At 33.9% G+C, this 27653-nt stretch overlaps 3 protein-coding genes and 1 pseudogene across 7 annotated transcripts; all 4 read right to left on the bottom strand.

Moving 5' to 3' along the window:
- Positions 1-275: 275 nt before the first annotated feature.
- Positions 276-3464, bottom strand: LOC141680992 (protein RESPONSE TO ABA AND SALT 1-like). The gene is made up of 2 exons (XM_074487059.1): positions 2275-3464; positions 276-660 (listed from the first exon to the last, which is right to left on the bottom strand). Exon 1 carries the CDS (start codon positions 3007-3009, stop codon positions 2284-2286), a length of 726 nt encoding a protein of 241 aa, XP_074343160.1. The 5' UTR covers positions 3010-3464; the 3' UTR covers positions 276-660; positions 2275-2283.
- A 6692-nt stretch (positions 3465-10156) lies between these two features.
- LOC141678013 (phosphoinositide phosphatase SAC8) lies at positions 10157-19067 on the bottom strand. Of its 5 annotated transcripts, none has more exons than XM_074484195.1 (20): positions 18794-19067; positions 17697-17771; positions 17101-17228; positions 16895-16986; positions 16187-16244; positions 15253-15309; positions 15075-15107; positions 14880-14961; positions 14676-14782; positions 13787-13873; positions 13547-13624; positions 13110-13174; positions 11868-11966; positions 11654-11756; positions 11358-11466; positions 11184-11256; positions 11008-11101; positions 10815-10898; positions 10579-10645; positions 10157-10462 (listed from the first exon to the last, which is right to left on the bottom strand). In XM_074484195.1, exons 1-20 carry the CDS (start codon positions 18942-18944, stop codon positions 10332-10334), a joined length of 1773 nt encoding a protein of 590 aa, XP_074340296.1. In that variant the 5' UTR covers positions 18945-19067; the 3' UTR covers positions 10157-10331. The 5 variants fall into 5 exon arrangements, with proteins under 5 accessions (XP_074340296.1, XP_074340298.1, XP_074340297.1 ...); XM_074484197.1 differs by having other exon boundaries at positions 11654-11753; positions 18794-19065; XM_074484196.1 differs by having other exon boundaries at positions 10157-10459; positions 18794-19064.
- Positions 19068-19823: 756 nt separating this feature from the next.
- Positions 19824-22869, bottom strand: LOC141678188 (E3 ubiquitin-protein ligase UPL3-like; annotated as a pseudogene).
- Positions 22870-24457: 1588 nt separating this feature from the next.
- LOC141678190 (E3 ubiquitin-protein ligase UPL3-like) lies at positions 24458-27466 on the bottom strand. The gene is made up of 4 exons (XM_074484442.1): positions 27333-27466; positions 25854-26027; positions 25650-25771; positions 24458-25556 (listed from the first exon to the last, which is right to left on the bottom strand). The coding sequence occupies exons 1-4, from the start codon at positions 27372-27374 to the stop codon at positions 25358-25360; spliced, it is 537 nt and encodes a 178-aa protein (XP_074340543.1). The 5' UTR covers positions 27375-27466; the 3' UTR covers positions 24458-25357.
- Positions 27467-27653: the final 187 nt, after the last annotated feature.

Raw genomic sequence — 27653 nt, 5'->3', positions numbered from 1 at the left:
CCACAGTGACACATTACGGAATCTTAGGAAAAAAAACACAAATTTGTAAATACGAATTCAAAAATTCACCAAAAAAAGGGGAGAAATTTTTTAAGGATTTTTGATAAATAGGATTTTTGACTAATATTTTAATTTCAATACGTATTTCGCAGAATTTTTTATAAATACTAATTTGAATTTATTAATTTTAGGACCGTTCTTTGCATGCATTATCAATTAGTATAATAATAAATATTTAATAATGACTTTGAAATATATGTACAATACAATATCGCTAAACGTGACCTAGGGTCCTAATTGTAGTAAATTTACAATACAATATGCTTGAGATTAAACTAGTCTTGTACTTTGTCCGGAGTTTGCAGTCGCCGGTCGGCCTTTAGCAGCTTGCAGAGGTCGGCCTGCCCTGCAGGGGTGGGGGGGGGGGGTTACAGTTACAATGCATGACAGAGAGCGGGGCCTCGGGACACGTGAAGCATCTACTATGATTTTTATGAATCCATCTTGTGAATTCAAGTGACTGCCGCAATCGTTGACTTTTGTTTTCAGTTCATTCCCTCTGTGTCGAGAAACCAAAAGCACCCCCTTCGTCACTTCTGTGCTTCTGTGCGTAGTGTAGTCCCCATGTCGATTCTTATCAGAATCTAGACTCGACTTTTTCTTGAGGATTAGACTCGATTAGTTAGTTCGAGTTCGATAAATTTATTGATTAATTTATTTCACACAAACTTCAATAATATACACAAATCGAGTTTTCAGGTGTCCCACCGAAATATATACGTTTGATTTCGGCACGGAGATTAAAAAAAAGTGAAATGTTATGAGAAAAATTAAGAAAAGTGGGTAAAGTAGAGTGAAAAAATCTTTTAAAAAAAATATTCACAGAAAATTCATATTCTTTTGTTCAGTTTAATATATTTGCGTTATGTGGCTCCCATGTTAACATGCCGCTTACATGGTGATGACGTAGGATGTGGCAACATGGTTCGGGAGCTAAAATATATAATATGGAAGTTTTCGTGTGAACTAGGGACGAAGTTTAAGTTTTAAAAACATAGCAAGAAATAGCAAATCGGGTTGTGATGACGTAGGATGTTGCATGTTGAAAAACTTGTTAACAATTTAACTTAATTGCAGCATCAGAGAGCTTGAAGCCCATTAGAAGCCCAATATAAAATTATGATATGCAATTTTAGCCAAACAAAACTATTTCATAAGACTTCAAAAAAAAACTATTTCATAATGTTGGTAGTTTTGCTTATTCAAATTTAATTAAAAATTATATTTATTATTATAAAAACTTCATCCTTAGAATTCTGTTCCATTGCCTACTCTGAATCCTATAATTTAACCCAAAAATTTCAATATCTTTACATCTGTTAGCCCTTTGCTCGAATAAGATCCTATTATTCTTTCAATAAAAAATTAAAGTACAATTTGGTAGAGATCTACAAACCCGAACCCGAACCGAACCCGCATAAAACCCGATCGGTTCGGGTTCGGGTTTTATAATTCGGGTTTTTTCGGGTTCGGGTTCTGGTTTGACAAAGACAATCGGGTTCAGGTTTGGTATTTGCAAAACCCGTTTCGACCGACCCGATTTCCATCCCTCGTTGTTAGTTTTGCTTATTCAAATTTAATTAAAAAATTATATTTATTATTATATTATATAATAAAAATATTACAAACACATAACCAACCTAATTTCAAGGCTTTTAAAAGGATTTAACACTTCTTAGTTACAACTCATATATGTAAAAAAACCAATCCCCCCATTTTGACGGTAAGATATAAATAAAAGAAAAGAAAAGGGCATCAAATATTTAAAAGGTTATGAAAACAATATAGAGGCATGCAAGACAAAAAGAAAATGCTCCTTTAAAGGAAAGGAAAACAGATAATCCCATATTATTACTTAAATTTAAAGATAAACTAGGCCAACTTGCCCTTGAAAAATACATCAAATCAAAGAACAACAATATTGCCTCAGAAAAAAAAAACAAATTAAAGAACAACAAAATTGAAAAATAATAGCAGATCCACGTGTCGCGAACCTACATACTAAGGAAGCAATACAATCCAACATGTCTTCATATGATTGGTCTCAGTGACATGGCACTACACTTTATCACTTTATCACTTTATCTAGTTAAAGATCTTAGTTTCATTTTAATAATAATAATTATTATAATTAATATTTAAAGTAGTGCATGTCACTTCACTTTATCCTTTTTTTTGTTTAAGTTTAAGGTTGAGGCCAGTTGAAAATTGTACCTCAATCTTTCAGAGTTTTACCCTGTTTCTTGCTTCTCTCTGTAACCCTGTAGTCCTAACTCGGAGCTGCATCTGAGTCGCCGCCGCCAAGAACTTAACAGTCTGCACCGGGTTCAAAATCCCGGCAACTCGCTCAGCCGTCCGAGTCCTCAGCAAATCCGCGTTAGAAAGCACTGCCAATAACTCAGTTTGTAACTCATCCAACACCGAGTTAATCTCGCCCATCTCATCACCAACCGGAGCCCTACCGCCCACTATCATAAGCTCACGCGCCGCCACACTTTCTTGAACCCTAGCTAACTCATTATTCAGCCCTTTTACCCCAACCCTAATTTCAATTTTGAGGTGGTCAATCATTTGTTTCTGCTCCGCCGTCATATCACTTGCTGCCACAGCCGCCACCTTGAAAGCTAGGTCAGGGTTGAAACCGGCTATCCACAAGAAGCTTCTCTCGAAAGGAGTGAACCAAGGAGGGTTAAAAACAAGGAAAACATTGTGATTCGACATTCTTGATTTTTCCTCATAGTATTCTTGGTAGTGAGAAAAAACCCTAGCACTTAAATCCTTTAAGTACTCATCATCTTTCGATTCTCCGTGTTTTTCGAGCACGGATTGGAGTTCGTCAAGATAGTGTTCTTGACGAACTAACCAACCCTCAAAGAAAGTTTCGAAATCTGCACCATTTTTAGGGTTAGGGTTAGAGGAAGAAGAGGAAGAACAAGAAGGAGGTGCCATTGATGGAAATATAAGTGTGTGAAGTAATAATCAAGAAACATGTGTCAAATCTAATAGATAAGTATAACTTTTTATAGTAGAGTGTTGTAAGCTTTGATTTTTACTTAATATAGTAGGAAAAGATGAAATTGATATTTTTTTATAATTGCTTAAATGGAAGGAAATGTGTATAGGTGCTTCGAGACTAAGGTAGAGAGTCGACCTACAAGTGGACAAAACAAGGAGGATGGATTCTTATTCTTATCTAGGTGAGAGAGCTGCCTGTTTTTCTTTTCAAAGTCTGTGACATTTGTCTGTAACCGAGGTAATACAACTGTATCCTCAACATGTTCTTCGTGGTTAAGGTTGAAGCTAAAACAGAGTAGGTGTGGTAACTGAAGCAGTTAAAAGAAGAAAGCTTGTGGTTTTACATATGACTTTCAGTTTTTTTGTTAACGAATTTTGTGTGGCGTGTCATGTCATGCACATTGCACACATAATTAATAAGTACAAATTTTTATATTTTTGACTTTAATTGATCAACACTTTTTAATAGTTAGTAATAGTGGTACGGACGCTCCTCTGCATTCAGCACTAATCAAAACATTTCAAATTTAACTAATTCTAAAAAGGTTTTAAGGACAATATCTTATTACTAGATTCATAAATTCGAGCATTCACTTGAAATTAAGTGTCCGTTTGGGAAATCATAAAATAAGTAACTTATCACTTAATTGAATAAGTGACTTATAAGTAGTAAGTAGATGAATACTTATAAGTTATATAAGTGTTTAGATCATAATTTTACTTTAAGTAGTCAGATTTTTTTTACTTAAATTAACTAAAATAAATAATTTTTAAATATAATTATATTAATTTGTGAATTTTAAATTACATTAATATTTTAAAACATATTTTTTAAAACTAAAATTAATAAAAAATGAAAAATCAAAATAATTTTAAAAAAATATATCTTTACTAACATTCAACTTATAAATTTGATCGACAAACACTACTCAATAAATCATAAGTTAGACTTTTAAGCCCGTGCCAAACACGCTATAAAACTGGATGGTAAGTACATAATCTATGGATAGTAAGTACATAAGCCATCCCAATCAACAATTTGTTTTGGTCAGTAAGAAAAAAGGACTTTCTTTCATATATAAAAATTTATCATATTAGAAAAGGTCATAGGTCATACATGATGTCCGACAATCTTAGACAATAATATTTTAAAATAAAAAAAATATTGAAATAAAATAAAATAAAATAAAAATCACTTATGTGAAATATATCTGAAATATATGCTCAAATTGACTACTTGATTAATCTAAATCTTCTTTTAAAAACTTGGGTGGGTCTTAACCAACTAAGCTATACCCATCTATACCCATACCCATGTTGAGTTCGAGGAAGTTCAATACAATACTACAAGTGTTGTTATTTCGTATTTTAAAATCAAATGCTAAAAATTTCAACTCGAGTTCTATCCTAAATATGCATATATGCATTCTTATTTCTAAATTTGAAACCAATGATACATTTATGCATCCATGTCCATCATCAAGTAACCATAAATGACATGTATATTGATAAATTTTAATTAAGTTATAGGAGGGAAAGACACGTAGTTTGCAGACTATTGCGTAAGCCCGTAGAGTTTACACAGTACGCACCGAAGGGTAGCGGCTGCGGGTTACCTACAATTAAAAAAAAGAGTTAAATTTGAAATTATTTGGTTTCAAAATATTACTAACATTAGAGTTGAAATTCCATTATAACACCAAAAAAAACATTTTTTGATATTAAACTATAATAATGACTTTAGTTATTTTGCATTTAGGATTGGACTTGCTCAACGATATGAATGTTAAACTCTCCATTTTGTAGGCATATCTCGAACTCGTGCATGCATATAGTATATAAGAGAGAGAGACATTGTTAATTATATTTGGAGGACATTTGTCACTAAGGGACGGCCCCTTTAAATACACACAAGTCACCCCCACCGTCCTAGAATAGAGAGAAAATGTGAAGAAAGAGGTGATGGCGGTGCCTTAGTCTGTGATTTCAATAAAATTTAATGTTCATCAATTATGTACAAATTATTAATGAATTTTGTAAATATTTTATACTTATTATTGTGTAAAATTTTCAATTATCGTTTTGATCTTTTCTCTATTTTGTTAGAGCATACGCATCCATTAAATTTATTAATTTATCAATTCATGAATTAAATTGATAAAATTGATTACTATTCACACTGATCAATTATTTTTGTTGATTTGTATCTACCCATAAAATTCCTTCAATTCATCAGTTACTATTAATCAAGTAAAAAATTATATTTTATATCATAAATTTTAAAAAAAAACAACGAAAAATAATGAAAAGTAGTTTTATTCCGTGAACTTCACCAATTGATAGACATGGACAAGTTCATTGAAAATTCATGGTCATAAACCGATGGAAAGATGATAATTGATGGAGTGAAAAAAATAGGTTGCATACTATTTTAGTAGAGTGAAATAAATAATGCTCATAAATCAAATTTTTTCCCTGTCAGTGCACATGCTCTGAAGGGAAAGTATTCACAAATCAAACTGAGTGACACTGGAAATTATAACAAATTCTGGATAAAAGTTTAACCCTTACAAATGTCACTAACTTCTTTCTAAACAAAAGAAATACAGTAAAATTTTAGAAGTAGAAAATTGTTTGTATTAGATATGTAATTATATTATTTATAAATGTTATTAGAATTTAAGAATTCAAGGGGACCTATCTTGAGGTACCAGATGTAAGCTTAAATTTCTTTGAAAGAATTTGCCAACTTCACTTTAATTAGTTCGAATTAACACTGACCCAGAAACTAAACTTTTATTATAAATCTTTTGAACTTTCTATATAATACTCCGGTATTTGATCTTTTCTGCACCTAATTTTATGTGTTCTGACTGTTGGCAAAATATCTAAATTTTTATTCAATAAAGAAAATTTTAAAAAATTATTATTATTTTAACCACATGCTCAAAGCAACTAAAATTTCATGCACAAGAGCTAAATTTATCTTATTTGATGGTAGAGGTGGCCAAACGGGCGGTTAGCCCCGCCCCGGCTCGCCCCGACTCGTCAAATAAACCGTATCAACTCAACTCGTAACGGGCCGAATCTAACTCGGCACAATTCGTAAAAAATAACGGGGCGTTCATGGGTTCAGTTTCTAGGATTCGGTAATCGGCACGACACGGCACTCTTAACCGGCACGGAACAAACCCGACACGCGAACCTGCTCGATTCGTTGGAACCGTTCGAATCGCGAACCCGCGAACCAGCTACAACCCGTTCGAACCGTTCGAACCGTCAGAATACGCACGCGCCTGCACGTTCAAAAACTGCCTCAGTCTGCAACTTCTGCAAACCTTCATGCCTGCATTTAAAACTTTTGCAGTGAACAACCTTTCTTCTATGTAACGTAAACCTGAGCCTCTAACGTCTCTTTTCTTTAAGCTTTCAAGTCCAACGGCTAATATTTTCTCCCTATAAATTTTGCACCAGTTTCATTTTTGTTCCACAGGTCACAAAGCCCTCTCTCTCTCATTCTATCTCACTCTCACAATCTCTCATCTCTCATTCTCTCTCACTCTCACAATCTCTCTTCTCCTCGCTCACTAACTCTCGCTGTAAAAAAATTCCGGCGACCTTGTAATTATTCCGGCGATCTTATAAATTTTCCGGCGAAAAAATTAAAATGGAAGAAGGAAGGGGCACAGGCACAGCCTCATCACACGGTTCAACTCAAGCAACATGTATGAGACCACCTCGACCCCTGCAACCTGGTAAGTTATTATTGTTTTTTTATGTTTAAAAAAATATAATTTCGATTATTATTCATTTTTTATGTTTTAAAAAATGTAATTTCGATTATTATTATTCATTTTTTATGTTTTAAAAAATATAGTTTCGTTCGACTTTTAGTATACTTAGTTTTTAATTTTTTTGTTTTTAAAAATATTTGTTCTTTAAATATATTTTTCTGTTGTTTGCTAAAAATGCGAATAATTCAAATATATACTTATTTACGTGTTTTCAAAATAATTTATATATATGGTTATTATTGAAATAATTCGAATGTGTGAGTTTGGTGTTTCAAATTTTGTAAGCCATCCGAATTAAAAAATTTGTAAGTTTGGTTATTATTTTTAATTTTGCAGGTAGTGCTTCCAGTGCAAGACATCAATCACATGTTTGGAATTATTATTCAAGAGAAGCAATGGAGGAAGATCCGAATAAATTTAGAGTGTTTTGTTTACTTTGTATTCAAAATGGTCGAAATCCACAACCTTTTATTCACTCTAAAGGCTCCGGTACGGGTACACTTGATCGGCATTTACAAAAACATCACGACATTACGAAGCAAAGTCACGAAAGTGAAACCGCGCGGGGAGGTTCACCACAACAAACACAAATGGGTGGTTTTGTGACATAGTCTCCCGGTGGAGGTATGCCTTTCGTCTATAATAGAGATAAAATGATTGAATCTTTTGCTACTTATGTTACACTAGACGAGTTACCTTTTTCTCACGGCGAGAGTCCGGATTTAGAGCATATGATTAAAGAATCAATAAACCCGGCATTTAAAAAAATTCCTAGGAATACACTTAAACGTCACACACAAAAATAATATTATTCTCAGCGAGCACAATTAATTGAATATTTTCGTGATTTTGATGGTATGGTTTCTTTAACTAGTGACTGTTGGAGTTCAAGTCAAGGTGAACCATTTATTTGTGTTACGGTTCATTGGATTGATTCCGAATATTTTTTACAAAAACGAATAATTGCTTTTGATGTTATGGATGAGTCACACACCGGTTATAACATAAAAACAAGAATAGTGGAAACAATGAACAAATTTAATTTATTTCACAAGGTGTTTACGATTTCTTTGGATAATGCTTCGGCAAATGATAAAGCTATTTATTATATTTCACAAGATATTCCTACCGTATTAGATGGCGCTTTCTTGCATATTAGATGTTGTGCACACATACTTAACTTATCAGCACAAAAGGGGATTTCACAAATAACAACTTTTTTATTACCCATTAGAAAAATAATTAAATATTTACGGATAGCACACACATTAAAGAGACAATATAAAAAATTATGTAGAGAAAATGGGTTACTACCCAAAAAGTGGGGTATTGATTGTCCCACGAGATGGGGTTCGACTTATAAATTACTATGTGATGCAATTAAATATAAGGTAGTTATCACGGAGTTGTATAATTCTGATCCAAGAAACCAAGTGGAGGATAGATTGTTGAGTGTGTTAATATTGTTACTACTTTAAAAGAATTTGAAAAAGATCAACATTTTGGTTCAATTGTTGTTGATATGAAAATTAAGTGGATAGAATATTTTACTGAATTTCCTTATGTTTATGGTGTTGCATGTCTTCTTGATCCTGGTGTTAGAAAAGAAGGTTTAGAAAATATCCTAGAACATTATTACATGGTGTTAGGAGTTTCATATAATCATATTCTTTATGTAACTAATTGTTTAGATTTATTACATCGTCTTATAGATGTATATACTCCCAAAACTCCAAATCTTGTATCACCTAAGACTAGTAATAGTAGTAGTATGTTCAATAGTAAAGTGATGGATATACTAACTAAAAAACAAAAGTGTAGAATTTCCACTACTTCTTCTGCACCTACAACTTCTTTTAGCATGACTAGAGAGTTTTTTTCTTATCATTATGAGTTAGATGAGCATTTTTCAATACTAATATGGTGGAAAAATCATGAGAACCAATTTCCGGTGTTAGCTAAAATTGCGAGGAACATTTTAGTAGTTCCCGCCTCTACAATTGCTTCTGAATCCGCTTTTAGTGCCGGTAGAAGAGTGTTGGACGAAAAGAGATCAAGTCTATCGCCGGATGTGGTAAAAATATGTGTTTGCAAAAAAGATTGGGATCAAGCCGCGAAAAGACAACAAGGAAGGAAAAAAGACGACTCGGATGGAGAAGAAGAGGTTTGGATGACAATGGACACATCATCGGAATCAGGCATGTCAACAACCGAACAACAAGAACAAGAAGAAGAAGAATTTGAATAAATGAAATAGTAAAATGATAGAATATTTTAATATTGCATTTTTTAATTTTCTTTTAATTTGTATTTTGTTCAAAATGTAAAATGCGGTTTGTTCCGTTTTTTAGAGAGGAGTCCTCTCAAATCAATTGTAATATTTTTGTAATTAATAAAATTTATAGAGGTACCGTCCTCTTTTCTTTTATTTAATTTAACACATGTTGATATTTAAAAAGATAAATATTTAACATAATTATTATTTATTATTATTATTATTAGCCGCAAATAATAAAAGTGAATGATTCAACAACCATTAGTTTTATTATTATGATTCAACCACATACTGAAACCACTTACAAGCTACAGACATTGACATTGACATGACACTTAAATTCTTAAAATAACAATTGCTCAAAAATAAACAGTATCAGACTCGCATAACTCGGTTCAAACGGTTCGAACGGTTCGAACGGTTCGAACGGTTCGAACGGTTCGAACTCGCCCGGCCCGGCCAACACGCGAGCTCGTATAGCTCGTACAAACCGCGAGTTGTACGCGAGTTTAAGTATTTTGATTCGGCACTAACCCGGCACGGCCCGTAACATTGAACGTGCCGACCACGAATCTGCTAATACGGAACCCGCCCCGCCGGAAAACCGGCCCGGCACACACGGCACGCCCGTCTGGCCGGCTCTATTTGATGGACCAGGTATTAAGTAACTAACTTAGGGTCTGCACATATCACTATCCTAAAAATTTCAACACTAAACTAGGCCAGCTCTTATAATTTGACAGTACAATTTTTCTTTCAGAGTTATATGGTCTCCAGCAAGTTCCTTCCTAAAAAATGAAAGTAAAACCTACTCCAAACTCAGCCGATTCTAGTAGCAACCGTAAGACTAAACTTGCTGCCTCAAGAGAGTTGTCATATGAACCGTTACGGACTCCGAAAAGTCTGACAGTTTTACTAATTAGTATCAATGTACCAGCGGTCCAGCACAACAAATTTGGCATTTTCCATAGAAAATACATATATAACTCATATAACTCTCATCACTTGAGAATTGGGGGCTAAAATTTGTCAATCTGATATATCTGCATCCATAATATCATATACTTCATATACGTAGTATATTTTTTTATATAAGGTAAAAGGTGACACATTAATAAAGTTTAGCACAGTTTTTTTTTGGACGCTTATTTCATTCTTATAGAAAAAAAATGACTAAAAATTTACGGTTATAGAAGGCCACACAAGCGAGGCCTAGAACAAATCTGTCTTCCATTTGATTTTACCAGTGCCATAACTCCGGCAGTTGCACTAGCACAGAGTAATGAGGACAAAAAGCTCTGTGCATTCTGTCCAGCTGCTAACAAGACAATACAAAATGAAGTTTTATTTAATAGACAAAAACTATAAAAAGATTCGACCAATTGAAAAGCATATGCAGTGTTTCTACTTTTAAAGCGACACAAATAAAAGTACCTCGATTAAGTGTGATGGACGTCACCGTTAATCCTCCAATTAACAATGCCGATGCAACTGGTAGATACTGCAGGTTTCCAAATGTAACCATATCGACAAAAGCACAGATTAGCAGAATATATATAGGTTTACAATTGGCTATTTACTTCTATTTACAATTGACTAATGTAGCTAAAAATAGCTTAAAATTTTTACGATTTTATCCAACTAATTGAAAGATAGAGGAGAGTGCTTACACTAAGTGCTTCATTTCTGTTTGGCAAGGATGGAGGAGGACCGTATTTGACAGTATAATGACCACTTATAAGATCTATTGCATCCTGAAAACAGTGAGCAAATTTTTTAAAGCCTTCTAATATACAAAGAGCCCCCTCCCATTTAAAATTTCAGAGATCCTCAAGTTTTTAGACTTCAAGTTGAAAAGCTTGCCTGTCGCACACCATCTTGAAAGTTATTATAATAATATCTTGAGAGTGCACTCATTCCATCTTTAATTAGTCCTGCCATGGTCTGCTTCCCAAATCTGTATTTTTGCAAGACAAACAATGCATCACAGAAATATAATAGTATACACTAAGAGAATTGCTAAAACCTAGTCTAAATACCTGACAAGGTCCCGTTTAAGCGCATGAGTTCCCGCATATTCAAGACTTATCTCATCACCTTGCTCAACCCACACTAACAATAAAACAAAGTCAAGCTCAGGATCGATAACATAAAAAACAGGGGATTTCCCCTTGCCGCTGATAGACAAAGGAATATCAGCATAAAGTCCATACAGGTCTTAAAAGTTTCAAAATCTTCTCCAAACATAGTTATGCAGTCAATGGAAGAAAATGCACCAACTCTTTGAAGTTGTAAATTTAACGATTTCCTAGCCAGAAAGCTCTGCAGCAACATAATGGAAACGACAAGAATTAATCACCGGAATTTACTATTAATACTTGGCTGAATTTGCAACTCCAGTCAAAATATATATAGATAAACCAATAGAAGGAACATCTGCTGAATATGTTACAATGTTTTTTAATTCCCTAATCTTTTAAACTATAATGCTAAGAACCAATCCAATTACCTGTGTAACATTTGTTCGATCAAGGCAATCAATGCAGTTCGATCTAATAACTCCTTTCTGCTCTGCTAATATCTCTCCCTTTGATCCTAAGAGAAAGTATCTGCTAAGCTGGAACGCAACAATTAAAATGGGAAACCAGCATATTTGCAATTCTGATATGATTAGCAAGACAAAAAATGAAAAATGAATTAACACCAGTTTGTTCGTTCTTTACCCTTGTTTTTCGAAGTCTTCTGAAATTTCGTCATACAGAAGTTGTATATTGTCGAAGTTTCCATTGCCACATTTTTTATGAAAGTCAAATGAGACATATCTGAATATTAATGAACATCCATCAAAAGTTAGTTTCCTGCTTGTCAAGCCATCTGATCAACATAATGTCTGAACTGAATGGTTCAATCCAAATTGTTGGAGTGGATTATTCTGCTACTTTTGGGCATGATCATATAATTATGGCATCATTCAGCTAAAAAGAGAACACCCAAAGAATTGTAAAATGTGAAGAATTCAGCACAAGCCAATTCTTAATCATTTTGTTGCAACAAATGGCACAGACAAAGTATGAAAACACATTGACTTCAGTATCAGTTTAGGCATCAAGAGTTAATAACGTGAAAGCTAAAGATGTGTGATGAGGAACGGGAATAACGAATTAATATATATGTTACTAATTAGTTTATATTTGTTTAGTGTAGAGATAAATAATGTATTGTCTATATATTTTATATGTGGGGTTGGGAGTTTATTAATTAAGTAGTTTATTTACAATAAAGCCCAATTGTTTACGGGTCTTAGTCTATTAGGCTTATTACTAGGGGTTTATAGTCTATATAAGTGATGTAATCCCCCACATTAGTAGGAAGCTTTGATTATACATTTTTCTTGGGAATAATATTGATCTTATTCTTGGGATTCGTATAATTCATTGCTTATCAATAAATCTCTTTAATCCCTTTGTTCTTGTTTTATAATATAATTCATCTTTTTGAATTCTTGTCCTGCATTAATGTGTCAAAATTCTTAATTAATTAGCCATAAATGACCCTAGTTACATAGCGTAGTTGCTATCGTACTGCATTTTGTAATTTTTTTTTTCTTATTAGCTAGCAAGTTTTAGCCATTATGTTTTTGTAGAGGAGACGATACATGCTCAAATCCGTTATGGGATGGTGATTGGTGCATGATGCAGGACACTGCATCAGTGCATGGTTTAACATCAACATATGTATGTTTATTTATTTATTTATTTAATTTAATAGGTAAATACATTCACACAACAAGCTTGTCTTTGACAAGGTACGGCCCGCGACATTACATAGAGGGAGCGAGGTAGATACTGTTGGACCATGTGGTCATTGGTGTATATTGTACGTTACCTTACTCTTATTCACATCCTTATATAGAAGAGGACAACTGGAAATATAATATTAATACCAAAACAAGAATGACATATCACCTCACATTTTGCAGCTTCTCCATTTCAGCAGCATACGCCGTACTTAGTTCTCCCTCGTCACCATGCTAATAGGTACAAGCAAGAGATTTGATTACTTACAGACTTTTATCGTTGCAAAGAATAGATATATACACACCAGAGCAGTGTGCAGAAACCTCACTTCCCCGTAGCCTCATATTGTGATTATTACAATTCTAGAAGAGTTACAGTTTTACATCTCGTGTGTGTGTGTTTCTAGAATTTATAGGTGTGCAAACCTTCTAGAGTATTTTATTGGATAGGCAATTTCTATAGCATGATCTGTGAATGAGTTCATATCCATGCTACAAAATTATGTAAAGATAGATATATTTATATTCAAATTGATGATCTCCACACTCAGCATATAGGAACATATAATTAACAATACTTTGACTTTGGAAAGGAAAGATAAAAACCTTGTCTGTTAGGTCAACTGCAACAGTCTCTCCATATCGTTGTAAAAGGTCATGAAAATGGCGCTCCAATACCTTAGCCTAATTAGTTGGCATATCAAAATTTCAAAACAATAAAAACATAACTTAAAATATACTACTTTGGGGGGGGAAAGATGAGAATCACAATACAACAGAAATACTTAAATGAGTAGGCACCTATTTTCTACATATAACAGTTTATAAGTTTGAAATAACACTTACGGTTTCCTCATGGCTAATAATGTTAAGTCTTGGCTTATAACTCAAATCAACAATTTGCTCCCATAGAAGTGGAATTGAACCACGGACCTTTAAGAATATAGGTAAATAATAACTAATCAGCCTGAATCATCAGAAACATGAAAAGATGAAAACATTAAAGATAAGTAGATTCTGTTTGTAGTTCCCCTAATATCCTAGAAATCCCAATGCTGGGAAGCTGCATGCACCTGAACATATATACATGTCATATGCCTCCCAACATTGTGAAGTAATTAGCAAGTTTCATCACAACTGTATCTGGATTGAAGTTAAAAAATAGCTAAACAAAAAATAATCCTACAATTATTGTTAACAAAACTGATAATAGACAAAAGAATATTCAAATGCAAGTCTAAATTAATATTATATTTCTTCTTTAAAACCAAATAGACAATAAAATTAGAAGGAAGAAACATCATATATAAGATAACAAATACAATATATATATATGTATATATTATATATGAGCACATATCAATGGACAAATACTACACTCTTGTGTTACAACTTACAATGTACTGCAAAACCTAGTTTAAATAAGGTGAAGTTGAAAGGCTATCAATACTTGATATATTAGAACCAACACATTATTCTTCATCATAAGATAATGGTTTTATCAAATATTTGGGGGGGGGGGGAGATTAACATGTTTACCACACAATTGTGTTCAAACATGCACCAGCACTTGTGATTTATGCCGAAGCTAAAATTACTCCTATTTTCCGAATAAAGCCGTAACTATCAAGGTTGATCAAAATGTTTACTTATATTTGTTAATTTGACATGCAGAAGAAGATATCTGTCTCCATACATCTGAAGAGGTAAGAGCCATACTTTGACATAATAATACCTGCAGAAACGATGAAATAAAACCATCAAATTCTATTAACTGCTCAGTTTCAATAAAATTAGCAGTATCTCCTTGTAGATTAGCTCCTCTTCTCCACATTCTTGTACCTGCATTCAATTATTCAAATAGATACTTATAAAATTTTCCATAGGCCTGCTGTCAGGTATATATATTTATCAACAAATACTCTTCAAATAAATGTACCTAAGCGTCGGGTAGACCTCCTTGAAATCAATGTAACTGTTGCAGGTAAACGTTTAAGCTTCAGCTTACCAGTCTGGAAACTTAGTTTAGGTCAAGTAAAACACCATTATATTAGGTTAAGAGAGCGTAACTGTTAATCTGATTTATCTACACATTATCAAGCGCGCGCACAACTATAAAATTATTAAGGATATTCCCTTGTAGTAGAGGCATAATGAACCCATCAAGCTGCAATAAAAAGGCATGATACATTAAGAAAGAGCTGACATCTACAAGTCAACCTGGGAAAATAGTAGAGCTCTGTTTAGAGGATTTAAAATGCATTCCAAAACTCTTGCATGATACTTTTCTACAAACAAAAAGAATATCTAACCTTATTTTCAATAAGCTCCTCTATAATGTATCTGTTCCAAACATATTGTGGGTCAGCCTGAAACACACATATGGACCCCAGATTAGAAGCCTGTTTGAAAATGATTTAAGTGCTAGCCTGGTAAGAGAATATATGATTAAAAAATAGGCCAAGGAATGGGAAACTTAATATGCAAATTACGACCAATGAGAAATCAATAAACCTTTAACTTCAAATGCAAGACGAAAAAAAGCAACTACGTGATACCAGCAGCGGAGAAAAATACAAAGTCATCAGAGGGGTTTGGAGCCCGATAATTATTAATGGACCATGTGAGTTTATGTTGTCAAAACTTTTTACAATGAATGAGTTTGTCAAATACATTAGCCTTGGTCCTTGTACAAGGAAGTGGGTGCAAGTCTTTCAGGAAAATTCTTCTCTATAATGAATGAAAAAGTTTATGTTTGGTTCCTAGAAGTCTAGAACTCTCTTCACTGATATTCATTAGAACCAATAATTTTCATCAGAATTTTTTTTTTGTGATATCAGTGTATGCTATAGATCTCAGATTGGGAAGCCTGTAACAGTAAGGACACAGCTTCCGGATGCTACAGCCTTAACTTACATAGTTAGTTACACCTAGTTAGCTCTTACAAAGTGATGGTGAACCATTCTACTATAATACAACATTGAAGTATAGAGCTGGACCATTCTCGATAATTAAATTAGATATATGCAGTGTTGAACACCTTCAGTAACTATTATTACTATAAACCAAGTGCCTTAAAGAAGGAATATCCCAGAGTTTGAAAGAAGAAAAAAGAAGAAAATTACTATAAAGCCCCACAAAGGCATCTAACAGTATTGATGTAAATGGTTTTAAAAAATCAATTTCCAGTTGTTGTATATGCACAGCTTATCTTTATGCTAGATTATCTGATTTATGTGAACAAACCTGCTTCCACATTGGCTTATTCATCCATCCGTGGGCCAGCTTGAATCTTCTCTGTAAGCTGGAACCAATCAGTGTAGTTATTTTAGAGACAATAAGGTATTGATTGCCTGAATATATTTATGAGAAATTACCAAAAATACTACTTTTTCTAAGTTTGTTTGCAATTTTACTATCTTTTGAAAATAATTGCAGAAATACGGTTTGCAACCAAAATCAACCACATATGAAACTTCTCTAAAAAAGAACTGATTTTTTTTGTTGCATTTGAGGTTGCATCGGGTTGCATTTGAGGTTGCAGCAGGTTGCAAAATCGTATTTTTGCAAAAAAATTGAAATATCATATTTTTGCAAATTAAAACCTAAAAAAATTGTATTTCTGCAAAAACACGTATTTAAAAAAAAACCTCTATAATTATTATATAAACAGAATATGTAACAGTGTATATCAGTTTTGAATTATTTCAAATATTTATTAAACATGGATACCGCTCTGCGGAGAACACATTTAGGGTGAGAACAGTAATTCTGCAATCCTAAAAAACTGTGTGCACAACTATTGTTCTCACATTTCCTACATTTTTTTATTACATTGTTCTGCACAAAAAGTTCTCACGATGAAAACCGTTCTCAGCCAAATCACTCCCCATTAGACATTATTAATAAATTAAAGAATTGTTCAAAGTCCAAGGGGCTGCTTAGAAATCATACTTCACTGTAATATCTGTTTCATATGAATAATACAAGCCAGGTGTTGATTCCACCATTTTCAACAGGTTCAAGTAGTAAGATTCATCTCTTTTCTGCAAAATAAATAGAATAGAATTTAGTATCATTTAGACAATGATTTAGTCTATAGCAATTAATAGGTGCCTCATTAAATTCAACTTTTATAGAACACGAAAGCAACAACGTACTTCTTCGGAAGTTAAAGGTCTTGAACCCTGGCTACATGATAAGAACTTCATCGACATCACCTGGTAAATAGGGAAACCAAGATAAGTTCCCACTTCCCTTCGAGAAGTTACAGCAAGTATGTAAGTTCCTGGACCAAAACCAAAATAACGAGTTTGCAAATAAATTTAACAAGCAAGCAAAGAAAAATAGTTTACATATGTACATAATTAATTGTTGGACTAGCAGCCTGGAAATGTTGTTTAGAAAAAGAATAGTGATTTCCGTTCAATATGATTATATTTTGTATTAATTAATTCATTCAATATGACATTTCATATCACTATATCAGGTAACAATGAAATTAAGGCAATACGGTAAAATTTGTTTTGTACTGCCACATAGAGGGGAAAAGTGAACGTTTTAGATAGATTAGCTGATCCTTTGATGTCAGATGTTTACTTCTGCAAAATAAACTCCACTACATTGCTAGCAATCCTAATGCATAACTTGGGCTGAGCACATATATTACTATGAGCTTTATTTGCAAGTACATCATCCATTTTCTGGATATTGCATAAAATAGGAAATTAGGTACTCGAGTTGTTTCAGCTGATACCTGCAAGCAACCTAATTGTTCCGGCCACGCCATATATAGTAGAGACCTTGGAGGGAGTCCCTGAACAAGTATCACCTGTTGCAGTATATTATTAAATGAAGTTCCAACATTCACATTTAGATCGCGGCAATCATTTTGAGTAGTAAATCGATCTACTTGTAGCAGACAAAGTAATTTGGAAAGGAAACATTCAATCTGCTTAAGATATCTTCTACACATACTCAATTTATATATCGATAAAAGTTCGGAGAACAACTTCTAGTAATTAGAGAACCGGGGAATGATCATGTTCTGGACCATTTATCATCATGTACTCGGCCAAAATTTGTAACTAAAACTTTCGTTGAAGTTCTAATAATTTCTCAACCACTTAATTGTCGCCAGATGAGATAACTTTGCAGGACAAGAAGTATGTTACTCTAGTTTTAGTATCACGCGCCTTCATTTCCCTACTCAAGTAAACATTAATGCAGATTGCAGAGGACAATATCTATCATGGCTCTCTATAGAATCTTAGTCATTCAAATAGTTCTCCATCGAACCTTATGCAAATCACGCGTTCTCAGTTCTAAGTTATAAGTTGTTTAGCAGATCTCCCCCCCCCCCCGGTACTATTATACTTGGTTACTATAATATGCACTTCTAACTCTCTCTCTCTCTCTCTCTCTCTCTCTCTCTACTATTATAGTTGATGTATCAGGTATGCACTCCTCCTCTCCCTCCCTCCCTCTCTCTTCCTCTCTCCCTCTCTCCCACACTATTATACTTAATCAATAATAATATGCACAACTCTCTCTCTCTCTCTCTCTCTCTCTCTCTCTCTCTCTCTCTCTCCTCCCTCTCCCTCTCCCTCTCCCTCTCCCTCTCCTCTCCCTCACTATTATACTTAATCAATAACAATATGCACAACTCTCTCTCTCTCTCTCTCTCTCTCTCGTATTAAACACTTAAAATGCTAAACTAACACCAAAACTCATACTCCATACCAACATATCAACTCAATCAAAAAGTATACCTAAACAAACTCAAACACACAAACAATACACACAAATTCAACAAAATTGAACTAAATCAAAATACACAAAAAGTGCACAAACCGTGAAGCTCATCTATGTCGCCATCTAAACGAGAAATCGAGAAGCCTTGATCGGGCGAATCAACGGCTTTGATCACAAGCTTGTCTTGAAATTCGTGTAACTCTAATTCACTCCAGAGCTTGAAATGATTTGAATTCGATTCAATCTCCATTATTTCTTGCTAATCCAATCGAGACTAGTAGAAATTAAACCATTTTGAAAAGTTTGTTATATATTGTTGATTGTGTAACGTGAAATGAAAATGAGGAATAAAATAATAGAAGATTAATGAGGTTTGTAAAAGACTAAAAATACTATATACATTTACATAATTGTTATATTAATAATTGATTTGGTGGTCCAACTCATCAGATAAGGATTCATGTGATATTAGTAACTAATTATTGTTTTATTTATTATTATCATATTTAGCAAGCTGGCTAATCTTCTAATTGTATAAGATTAGATAATTTAACCATCTTTCTTTTTTAAATCAAATTTCATTAAAGCAAAAAACAATCAATCATAATATCCTCTAACACATTGGAAGGAGTATCAAGTTCTTATTTTCTATATCAGAACGTAGTTTAATTACGGTATGAGCTACCTTATTTACTTGTTTTCGAATATGTTGAATTTTGAAGTCACTTTTTTTACAAAAAAATGGATCTATACCCTTTAAGAGTATTTCCCACTTCTGATACATAATACTTGAACAAAGCATTCACTACGTTAATCGAATCACTTTCGATAATATATTTCTAATCCCCAAATTAATACATTAAATGAATCACTTTCGATAATACATTCCTAATCCCCAAATCAGAGAGCCAACTTCTTGCATCCCCATGGCTTCCGCCTCCAAAACCTGTCGCCTCCTCACTTATCGTCCTATGCACACCTGCAATGAGTTCACCTCTAGCATTTCTGAGCAATTGAATGAATTGTATGTTTTGTAAATAAGGAAAAAGAGAAATTTTTGATGTTGATCACTTGAGTGCAGTAACTATTTGCGGTATTAGCATTTCTGCCAATTATGCGGAAGCAAAGGAGAATGAAAAATTTCTCTTGTAATAGCAACCAGAGGAAAAATAGACAAAAAACATGGTGTCTTGATACAACTGAGTGCGGCAAAGCAAATCACATAAGTAACAACAAAGAGCAATGAAATGGTGACAGGAAATGATGTTTCTGGAGACGACACTGAAACGCCGATCAGAGAAGGTTATGTTCCTATTCGTTCCGAAACTGGAGGGAGCTAACATTGAAGAGCACCATTGAAGAAAACTTTAAACATCTGAGAACCTCCATGTCGATGAATAAACCACACACTGTATGCAGATAATATGCACAAAATTAGTGCAAAATTGTTATGTGCAATAATTGGCTTCAACAGATAAATTGCATTCCATGTTCCAAAATAACTGAAAAGTAAATTACCTTCCGTTATTTTTAATTACAAAGCATATACTCCAACTCCTTTGCAGAGAAAATTTGCAAAGATGAAATGTCAAACACCTGATTTGAAAAAGCACATAAGTTGCAATTCAAGTGAGAAATGCTGAAAAACCACAGAGGTTATATTATTATTATCACAGTATATTGCAAAAGAATAACACACTTTCATATGACTAAACCATCTAACAAAACTTATAGAAGATGTGCATGTTTAACTATCTTTTTCACAAAACTGTGCTATTACCACAAATTTTTCCAAACTCCGACAGCTTGGAAAAACAGTAGGATAAGAACCTGATGAAATAACCACAGGAATACTAATACTGGATAATCAAATATGAATATTAGTACAGAAATGTGATTTTAACGGCACGGGTTAATAATACAATGAAGATAAAGATAAATGGACCTGCTTAACTCATTAAACCCAGCTCTTAGAGCCTCTAACTGTCTCTTAATTCCCGATCCAGCTGTAAAGTCGAATATATAATCTATATATTCCTTCAAATTGTTAATATACACCTGCCAATTTAAGGGAAATATACTTTCATGAGAAACACCTCTATCAAACAGCAGATACCATGATGTTTTAATTAAAAATTTAATTTAAAGATTACGACTAATACATTCTCAGGGAATGGATAGTCGGGTAGAGTAAAATCATGGTCGGGATCTTCATTTGCATTCTCATTCTCACTAAATTGAATTTCAGAAACTTCATTATTGCCACCCCTTGATCGCGGGAATAATTTCACGTCAACAAGGGCTTGATATCTGAGCAAATTCTTTCCCAATTCAGGATCAAAAGAATTAATATCATGTAAACCGAGGTCCTGCATCAATGAAGAAATTAATACAAACATATTGACGTGACATGGACGGTACGAAACAGCTTTGAACCAAAAATCAGCTTACTTGACTAAGCAAAAGCTTATAGAATGCTGATGATAAGGACAGATCTAAAGGCCTTTTATCTTGAAGAGCAGTTGCCAAAACACGGCCAAGCAATTTAAAGTAATCAACAATTTTTTTAAATGTGCTGCCATCAGACAAATCTACATTCGGAGGCCAAGAACTTGGAAACAGCCCACAAGGTGCCTGGGTTAAAGCATCAAAAGCCATAACAGTATTACCCGTGCTACCTATCTCTTTAACTTCCATCATGGAATTGACGGATGCATTATTTAACCTCCACATTTCAAGTCCTACCTTCTGTAACTCAAGAACTAAAAAGGTGTAGAACTCTAGAGTTGATTCCAACTCTATGTCAACTTCCCCAAAATATACTTCAAGAACATATTTCCTCTGATTATTATCCATTTCCATGACTCGTGCAATAGATTCAAGAGTGATATCTCGGGACACACGAACGTTCCGCTGTCGCAATCTTCCAACTCGCACCCCTTCTTTATTCTCTGAGCCATGACCATTAACACCCTTCAGCTGACAACGATGATAGAATGCGCGGGAAAACTGAAAAACAGTCAAGTAGAATACTGACGCCGCATCTCAAATGGAAACAAGAATGGACATGCTTATGTCAGTTGACAACACCATGATGGAAGATTTTTACTACAAAGTGCAAGTGCATCCTCAACCTGTCCAACTAATTTTAAAGTGAGCCGATTATTGATAAATATATCACCAGGGACAATACCATCAATTCCGGTACAATTATTTAAACTCGACATCTTTCCTTCACAAAAAGGGTTTGCAATTACCTCTCTATGTAACTTTGAAGAAGACTTATTCAACCCCTCTAATACATATAACAGTACCAGTATATTATAAGTTGGATCACTTTTTTCTAGATCACATAGAAGTTCCCTATATAGAATGTTATGCAAGAGTGAGTTTTGCTGCTTTGATGAATCAGCGGGAGACACCACTTCTCTCGATTCACATGGATACATGGAGCATGTTCTTTCAACTAAGACCCTATTGGTTGCGTTGTTTGCACTTTGATATGTAATGGTGTATCTACCACTCATTAGCCCGACTCTATCACTATCTATGTCACTGACAGCCTCGTCAAGTAAAAATTATTGGATGACCTGATAAATTGACATATTCCTACTAAGTTGCTTCCCACCTGCAAAAAACGTTAGCCTGGGAGATGCTACAAGTCTTTCACACCATTCTCTAGTTGTGCTGAAACCCCCGCGTACCTACATATTTAACCAACAGCTCAGCCTAATTTTCCATTCTTCACATTACAAGAAACATAAGTGAACAAAGTTCTAGAGAACTATTTAATCCTCTCATTAGCAGGTTCTCTAGGACTGTTAGAAGTTTGAATTATTAATAATTAGAAGGCGTAATACATACATCATCCTGGTCTTCATTGTCAGAGAAATCATCATTTGACTCCTCGTCCTACAAAAAAAGAATCTAGTTAAATAATACAACAAATGTAAGTAGGAACTGTAAGATAAAGATAGAAAAAAACCGCGGAAAATAGTTGATGGGCATCTATTTTACTTATGGCGAAAATAATTCTCCATTCTTCACTTTACAAGATCCATAACTTCACGGAGTTTTAGAGAAAACTATCTATTTAATATTTCAAACTAATAAATATTTGGATGAATATCAAGTAAAAGGTATAATACATACATCATCCTGGTCTTTGTTGTTAGAGATATTATCATATGAATCCTCGTCCTACCAAAAACAAAAATAGAAGCTGGTTAAATAATGCAACACATGCGAGTAGGAGCTGTATCATAAGATAAAGACAGAGAAAAACTGTGAAAAATAGTTGATGGCATTAACTTTTCTCATGGTGAAAATAATTTTTCATCCTTCACATTACAAAAAATATAAGTCCACGGAGTTTGAGAAACTATGTAATCCTCATCATTAGCAAGTTCTTTAAAATGTTAAAAGTTTGGATGATTATCAAGGAAAAGGCATAAAACATACATCATCCTGGACTTCGTTGTCAGAGATATCATCTTTTGACTCCTCGTCCTACCAAAAACAGAATCTAGTTAAATATAATACAATACATGTAAATAAGAACTGTAGGATAAACACAGTGAAAAATTGCGGAAAATAGTTGATGACATCTATTTTACTGACATATCGCAATTAACCGTTCAACAATCATGACATAAAAGAAATTGAAATACATTACCTTCTGAATGCTGCAGGAAATTGATCATTGAAAACAGAATTTTAACATATATGAGCAGCAATTAGAACCTTTGTAACAAAGATAATGAAGGGTGCATGGCCGGGATATACCCACAAGCCGGTAGCAACTTGTATTTCTTTACATCAGGCAGATGTGCAGTTTGATAAAACACTGTAATGGGACTTCAACAAGATTCTTGGTAGCATATTCATTTTTAGGTATGTAACTTGTGTCAATTCTTATTTTTTTTTCTTTTTAATTATAAACATATACATAGAACATAACATGCATCTACTGTACTTGCAATTATATAAATATGATGTTCAACAAGCAACTCATAAGAAACATATCTTCACCTCCAAGCACGTATCTGATCTAGAATGATCAACAACAGGGATTAGCATAAGCTTAATAGTGACACTAGTCTACAAAGCCAATCACATGTCTAATGTTACTCTATCTAGTTTTAGTAATTAAGTCAGGGACTGCCTAATGCCATCTCGATGATTAGCATTCCACTTATAGTAATTAACTTTCAAGGAAAACCACAATAATCAATTAGTCATGAAGGGTATATTGACCCAATTCAAGCACAACTATTGTAGTAGAATAGTAACATCAATCAGGCCTAGACTTTGGTCGCACTGCACCTACGGCACTAATTAGAGCAGGTTTTCAATAATTCTAAGGTATTAGTCTACAAGCCAGCCTGCCTCACCAATAAACCGTTCAGAATTTGTTAGAAGTGTATGTTGAGATATGGTAAAGTCTTTAAACCAACCCAAGAAAACTAGGTTTCGGTGAGTAGAAAGGAGCCAATTCTGACACTAGAAGAACTAAATTAGATGTTACCCCAAATATAAGATTGACTATTTACAATAGCATTTCCAAATTAACCACTACAGCAAAAAATGTTTACAAATGCTCAACCTAATACTTCAATACCCATAAAATTTATTTCAAACTAAACATTATCAATATATAAATGAGAATTGACAGATGCATTATAAACCTTTGAAGAAAAAAGTATACTTACAATTTTCATTTGTGCACCTTTATCAACTGCTCCTTTACGAGCATCAATTCTCATATGAGTACCACTTTCTTCCTTTTGAGTCAAAACAGTCTTTCCCTTCCTCTTGGATGAGGTATCATTCTTCTCTTGTGCCAACAACACTCTAGCACTAGGTGGCACGATCCCAATTTCGGATGTCTTTGCTGATGCTGAATGATGAATAAACTCATCTTGTTGAACTAGCAGCTAGTGTTGCTAAAGGATTAAATACAAGAACGTGTGAAGAATAATCAATAAGAGATTCGTCTTCCTTTGCTCTACAAAGATGTAAATTACATTTCCGACTTAAAACACTTAGCCCTGATGACAAGTGCCCGTAACCGTTATATGACCTATCACCATGGCTCAGAACAACTGGGAAACGCTCCAGGTAGGACAATGCACTCTGAAGGTATTTAACTAGAATACTCATAGGAGCCATTTTCTTATCTTGAAGACCTAAAGGAAGGGAAACTGTAATGAATGACTTGCATCTTCTCGCTGCTTGCTCGTGGTATAGGTCATTGGAAAGCATGGAATCAGAAATATTTCCATTGGAGTGAAATCCGCAGGATAAATATTTAAGAAAAGCATCTACAACACCACTTTCAATGAACTCAAAAGTGGAATAGTCTCCTTCAATTAAAGTTCTAAGTATCTCAGATATTATAGGAGTAGCCAGATCCTCCTTTGCCTTTGATCCTTTAGATATAACTTTCTGATCATCAAACGTAACCAAATTAAAGCAAAGGCTCTTTAGATTTTGTAGCTCTTTAGAACTAGCATCTATATACTCAGGATTATATTTAGAATAACTAACTTTTAAGGCCTGCGCAGCTGATTTTACGCCAACAAACATATCGGAACTAGAAGTTGGAACTTTTATGAGAATTGGAGGGGAACCAACAGATAAACCTGAATGTTTAAAACTATCCTAATCACATGATAATGATTGAGGAAAAGCAATGTCAGGAGGTCTACTTATTATAATTGTGTCCACTGCCTGCAATACACCTTCCCTCACAAACGTCTCGGAGAATATCGCTGGACATTTGTTCATTAAAGTGTCAGCTATCTGCAAGGCAGATATCAGCACTTGTGGATCTTTCCGTGCTAGAATTCCAGCTAAGAACCTAGACATCAAAAGGAAAATCTTGCATTTCACATTCAATTGACAAAGCTGATCAACATTATTCACATATGTAATTCTGAGAATATATTGTTACCTTGATATGTTTGTTACACTCAAAAGAGAGTTGATCTTACAGGCTCTGGTAAAGTGCATAAGCTTAGAGATAACAGAAAGGCACTTGTGAGGAATAGGACCATTTGAAATCGATCCACATATCTGCATGATGGATATAAAGAATAAACTGACAAACTGTAGGCCACAAGAGCTTTTTCTAGATCTAAATAATCAGGATATTCACCTGCATTAATACGGGAAGAAGATCCATTTCAAACTGCTGAAGGAGCTTGAGCCATTCCTCGGGTAATTTCTCATGAGTAATAACCTCTGTCGCAATCGAGTCATGTCGCTCCGGAATGACAGGCAGAACTAGAGGGGAAAGAAGATCATTTGCTAGGTTCACAATCTCCAAAATCTGTTTCAAGAAAAACACGCATATGCCAACTAAAAACTTATAATATTCAAAACAGTAGAAATGCCATAAGTAAACAGATAAAAATTACCAAAACCAATCAGGTGTAACTATGCGAATGGAAGCATTAATGGATTTATTTGTATATCTGATCCGGTTTTACAACAATTTAACATAGAAATTTATGAGTTATAACTATATTTAGAAATTTCATGAACAATAAAATTTCTTGTTTCACAACATAAATATATTGTGTCTTCTTGAGACAACACATGAGTAAATTAATCAAGGAATTAAATTAGGCTACATTTAAATACATATTGACATGTACCTGCTCCCGAGGTAGACTTATGAATTACACAAACACACATTTACACATAAATTATGCTCCACAAGTTGAAAGAATGAATATTCAAATTCATTAGCCTTGAAGATGACAAAATTCACAAAAAGAAAGAGAATTGCATTTTACAGGCATAGGCAATAACGAAATCATGGCACCTCAGAATAAGGATACTGACTAGAGCAAAAAATGACACACTTGGAAAGTAATTTTTTTCTAGACTAATAATTTATTTTATTAAGAAGTTACCAGAAAAGAAAATTTTCAATTTTTAGAAACTTGGTCAAGCATATCAAGTGTACATTTTAACAATATTCAAAGACTTATTTTCAAGCCAACCTAGTTACAGAGATATATTTGAAAACTGTCAATCATGTGTAACCATATACATATTAGGACAGAAAATCTTGGAAGTCTGACTGATCTTAAATTGAATAAATGTATTTCACAGCATGCCAAGCAATGAAGAAGACTCTAACTAATTCAAACTTGTGCCAAAGCGAGACAGCAAAGTAGGCTGATTTAATATACTTGGTACCTGCTACAAATATAAAAAAGGAATTATATAGGTCATGATCAGGTGACCAGTTGCAAATACATCCACAAACTAATAAACTTCTTTTATTGTCCCCAGACAGCCGAATGAGCATCCTACTATTATGATATTGAGCACAAGTGAGAACCTCTAGTTGTGAACAAAATTCATTCATCCTGAGAACTAGCTGGCTTATTTGTTTCACAGCAATGACCTGGCCATCCGGCAAAACCCCTCTGTACATACCAAATTACTTTTAGCCAAGAAATTAGTTTCAGGAAAGCCATCTATAGCATTTTTTCTAGCTCTGCATAGGTAAATTATTGAAGAGGTTTCCAAATTTGGGTGCTTTATGATGACATATTGAACACAGTGGAGGAAGTTTAGCAGGTGCATGTGGCATATGATATAGTTGCTTTTAGATTCTTACTTGAGTCTTGATTATGCCGGTCAGCCAGTACCTTAGATACATGGTCTTGATTAGGGTTATAAAATTTCCCCATGTGTGCTTCAAACAAGGAATTCAGACATCCACCATGATGTTCCCTCCAAGTACTCTTATAATTCATCCGATGAAAAACCATCTTGCACCCATGCTGGTAACTTAAACTGGTTAAAGAGGAATTAATGTCTTCGCTATCTGTACCACATCAGATTCATCCTGGTTATGATTTCCATCTCTATATAGAAATCTCCCTATCTTTAGATCCCAATTGATGTCGAATATCAAAAACGTTGAAGTGTTCAAATT

Source organism: Apium graveolens, chromosome 8 (genome assembly GCF_009905375.1).
Source record: "Apium graveolens cultivar Ventura chromosome 8, ASM990537v1, whole genome shotgun sequence".
Classification (NCBI taxonomy): domain Eukaryota; kingdom Viridiplantae; phylum Streptophyta; class Magnoliopsida; order Apiales; family Apiaceae; genus Apium; species Apium graveolens.
This window is presented reverse-complemented; position numbering and strand designations above follow the sequence as displayed.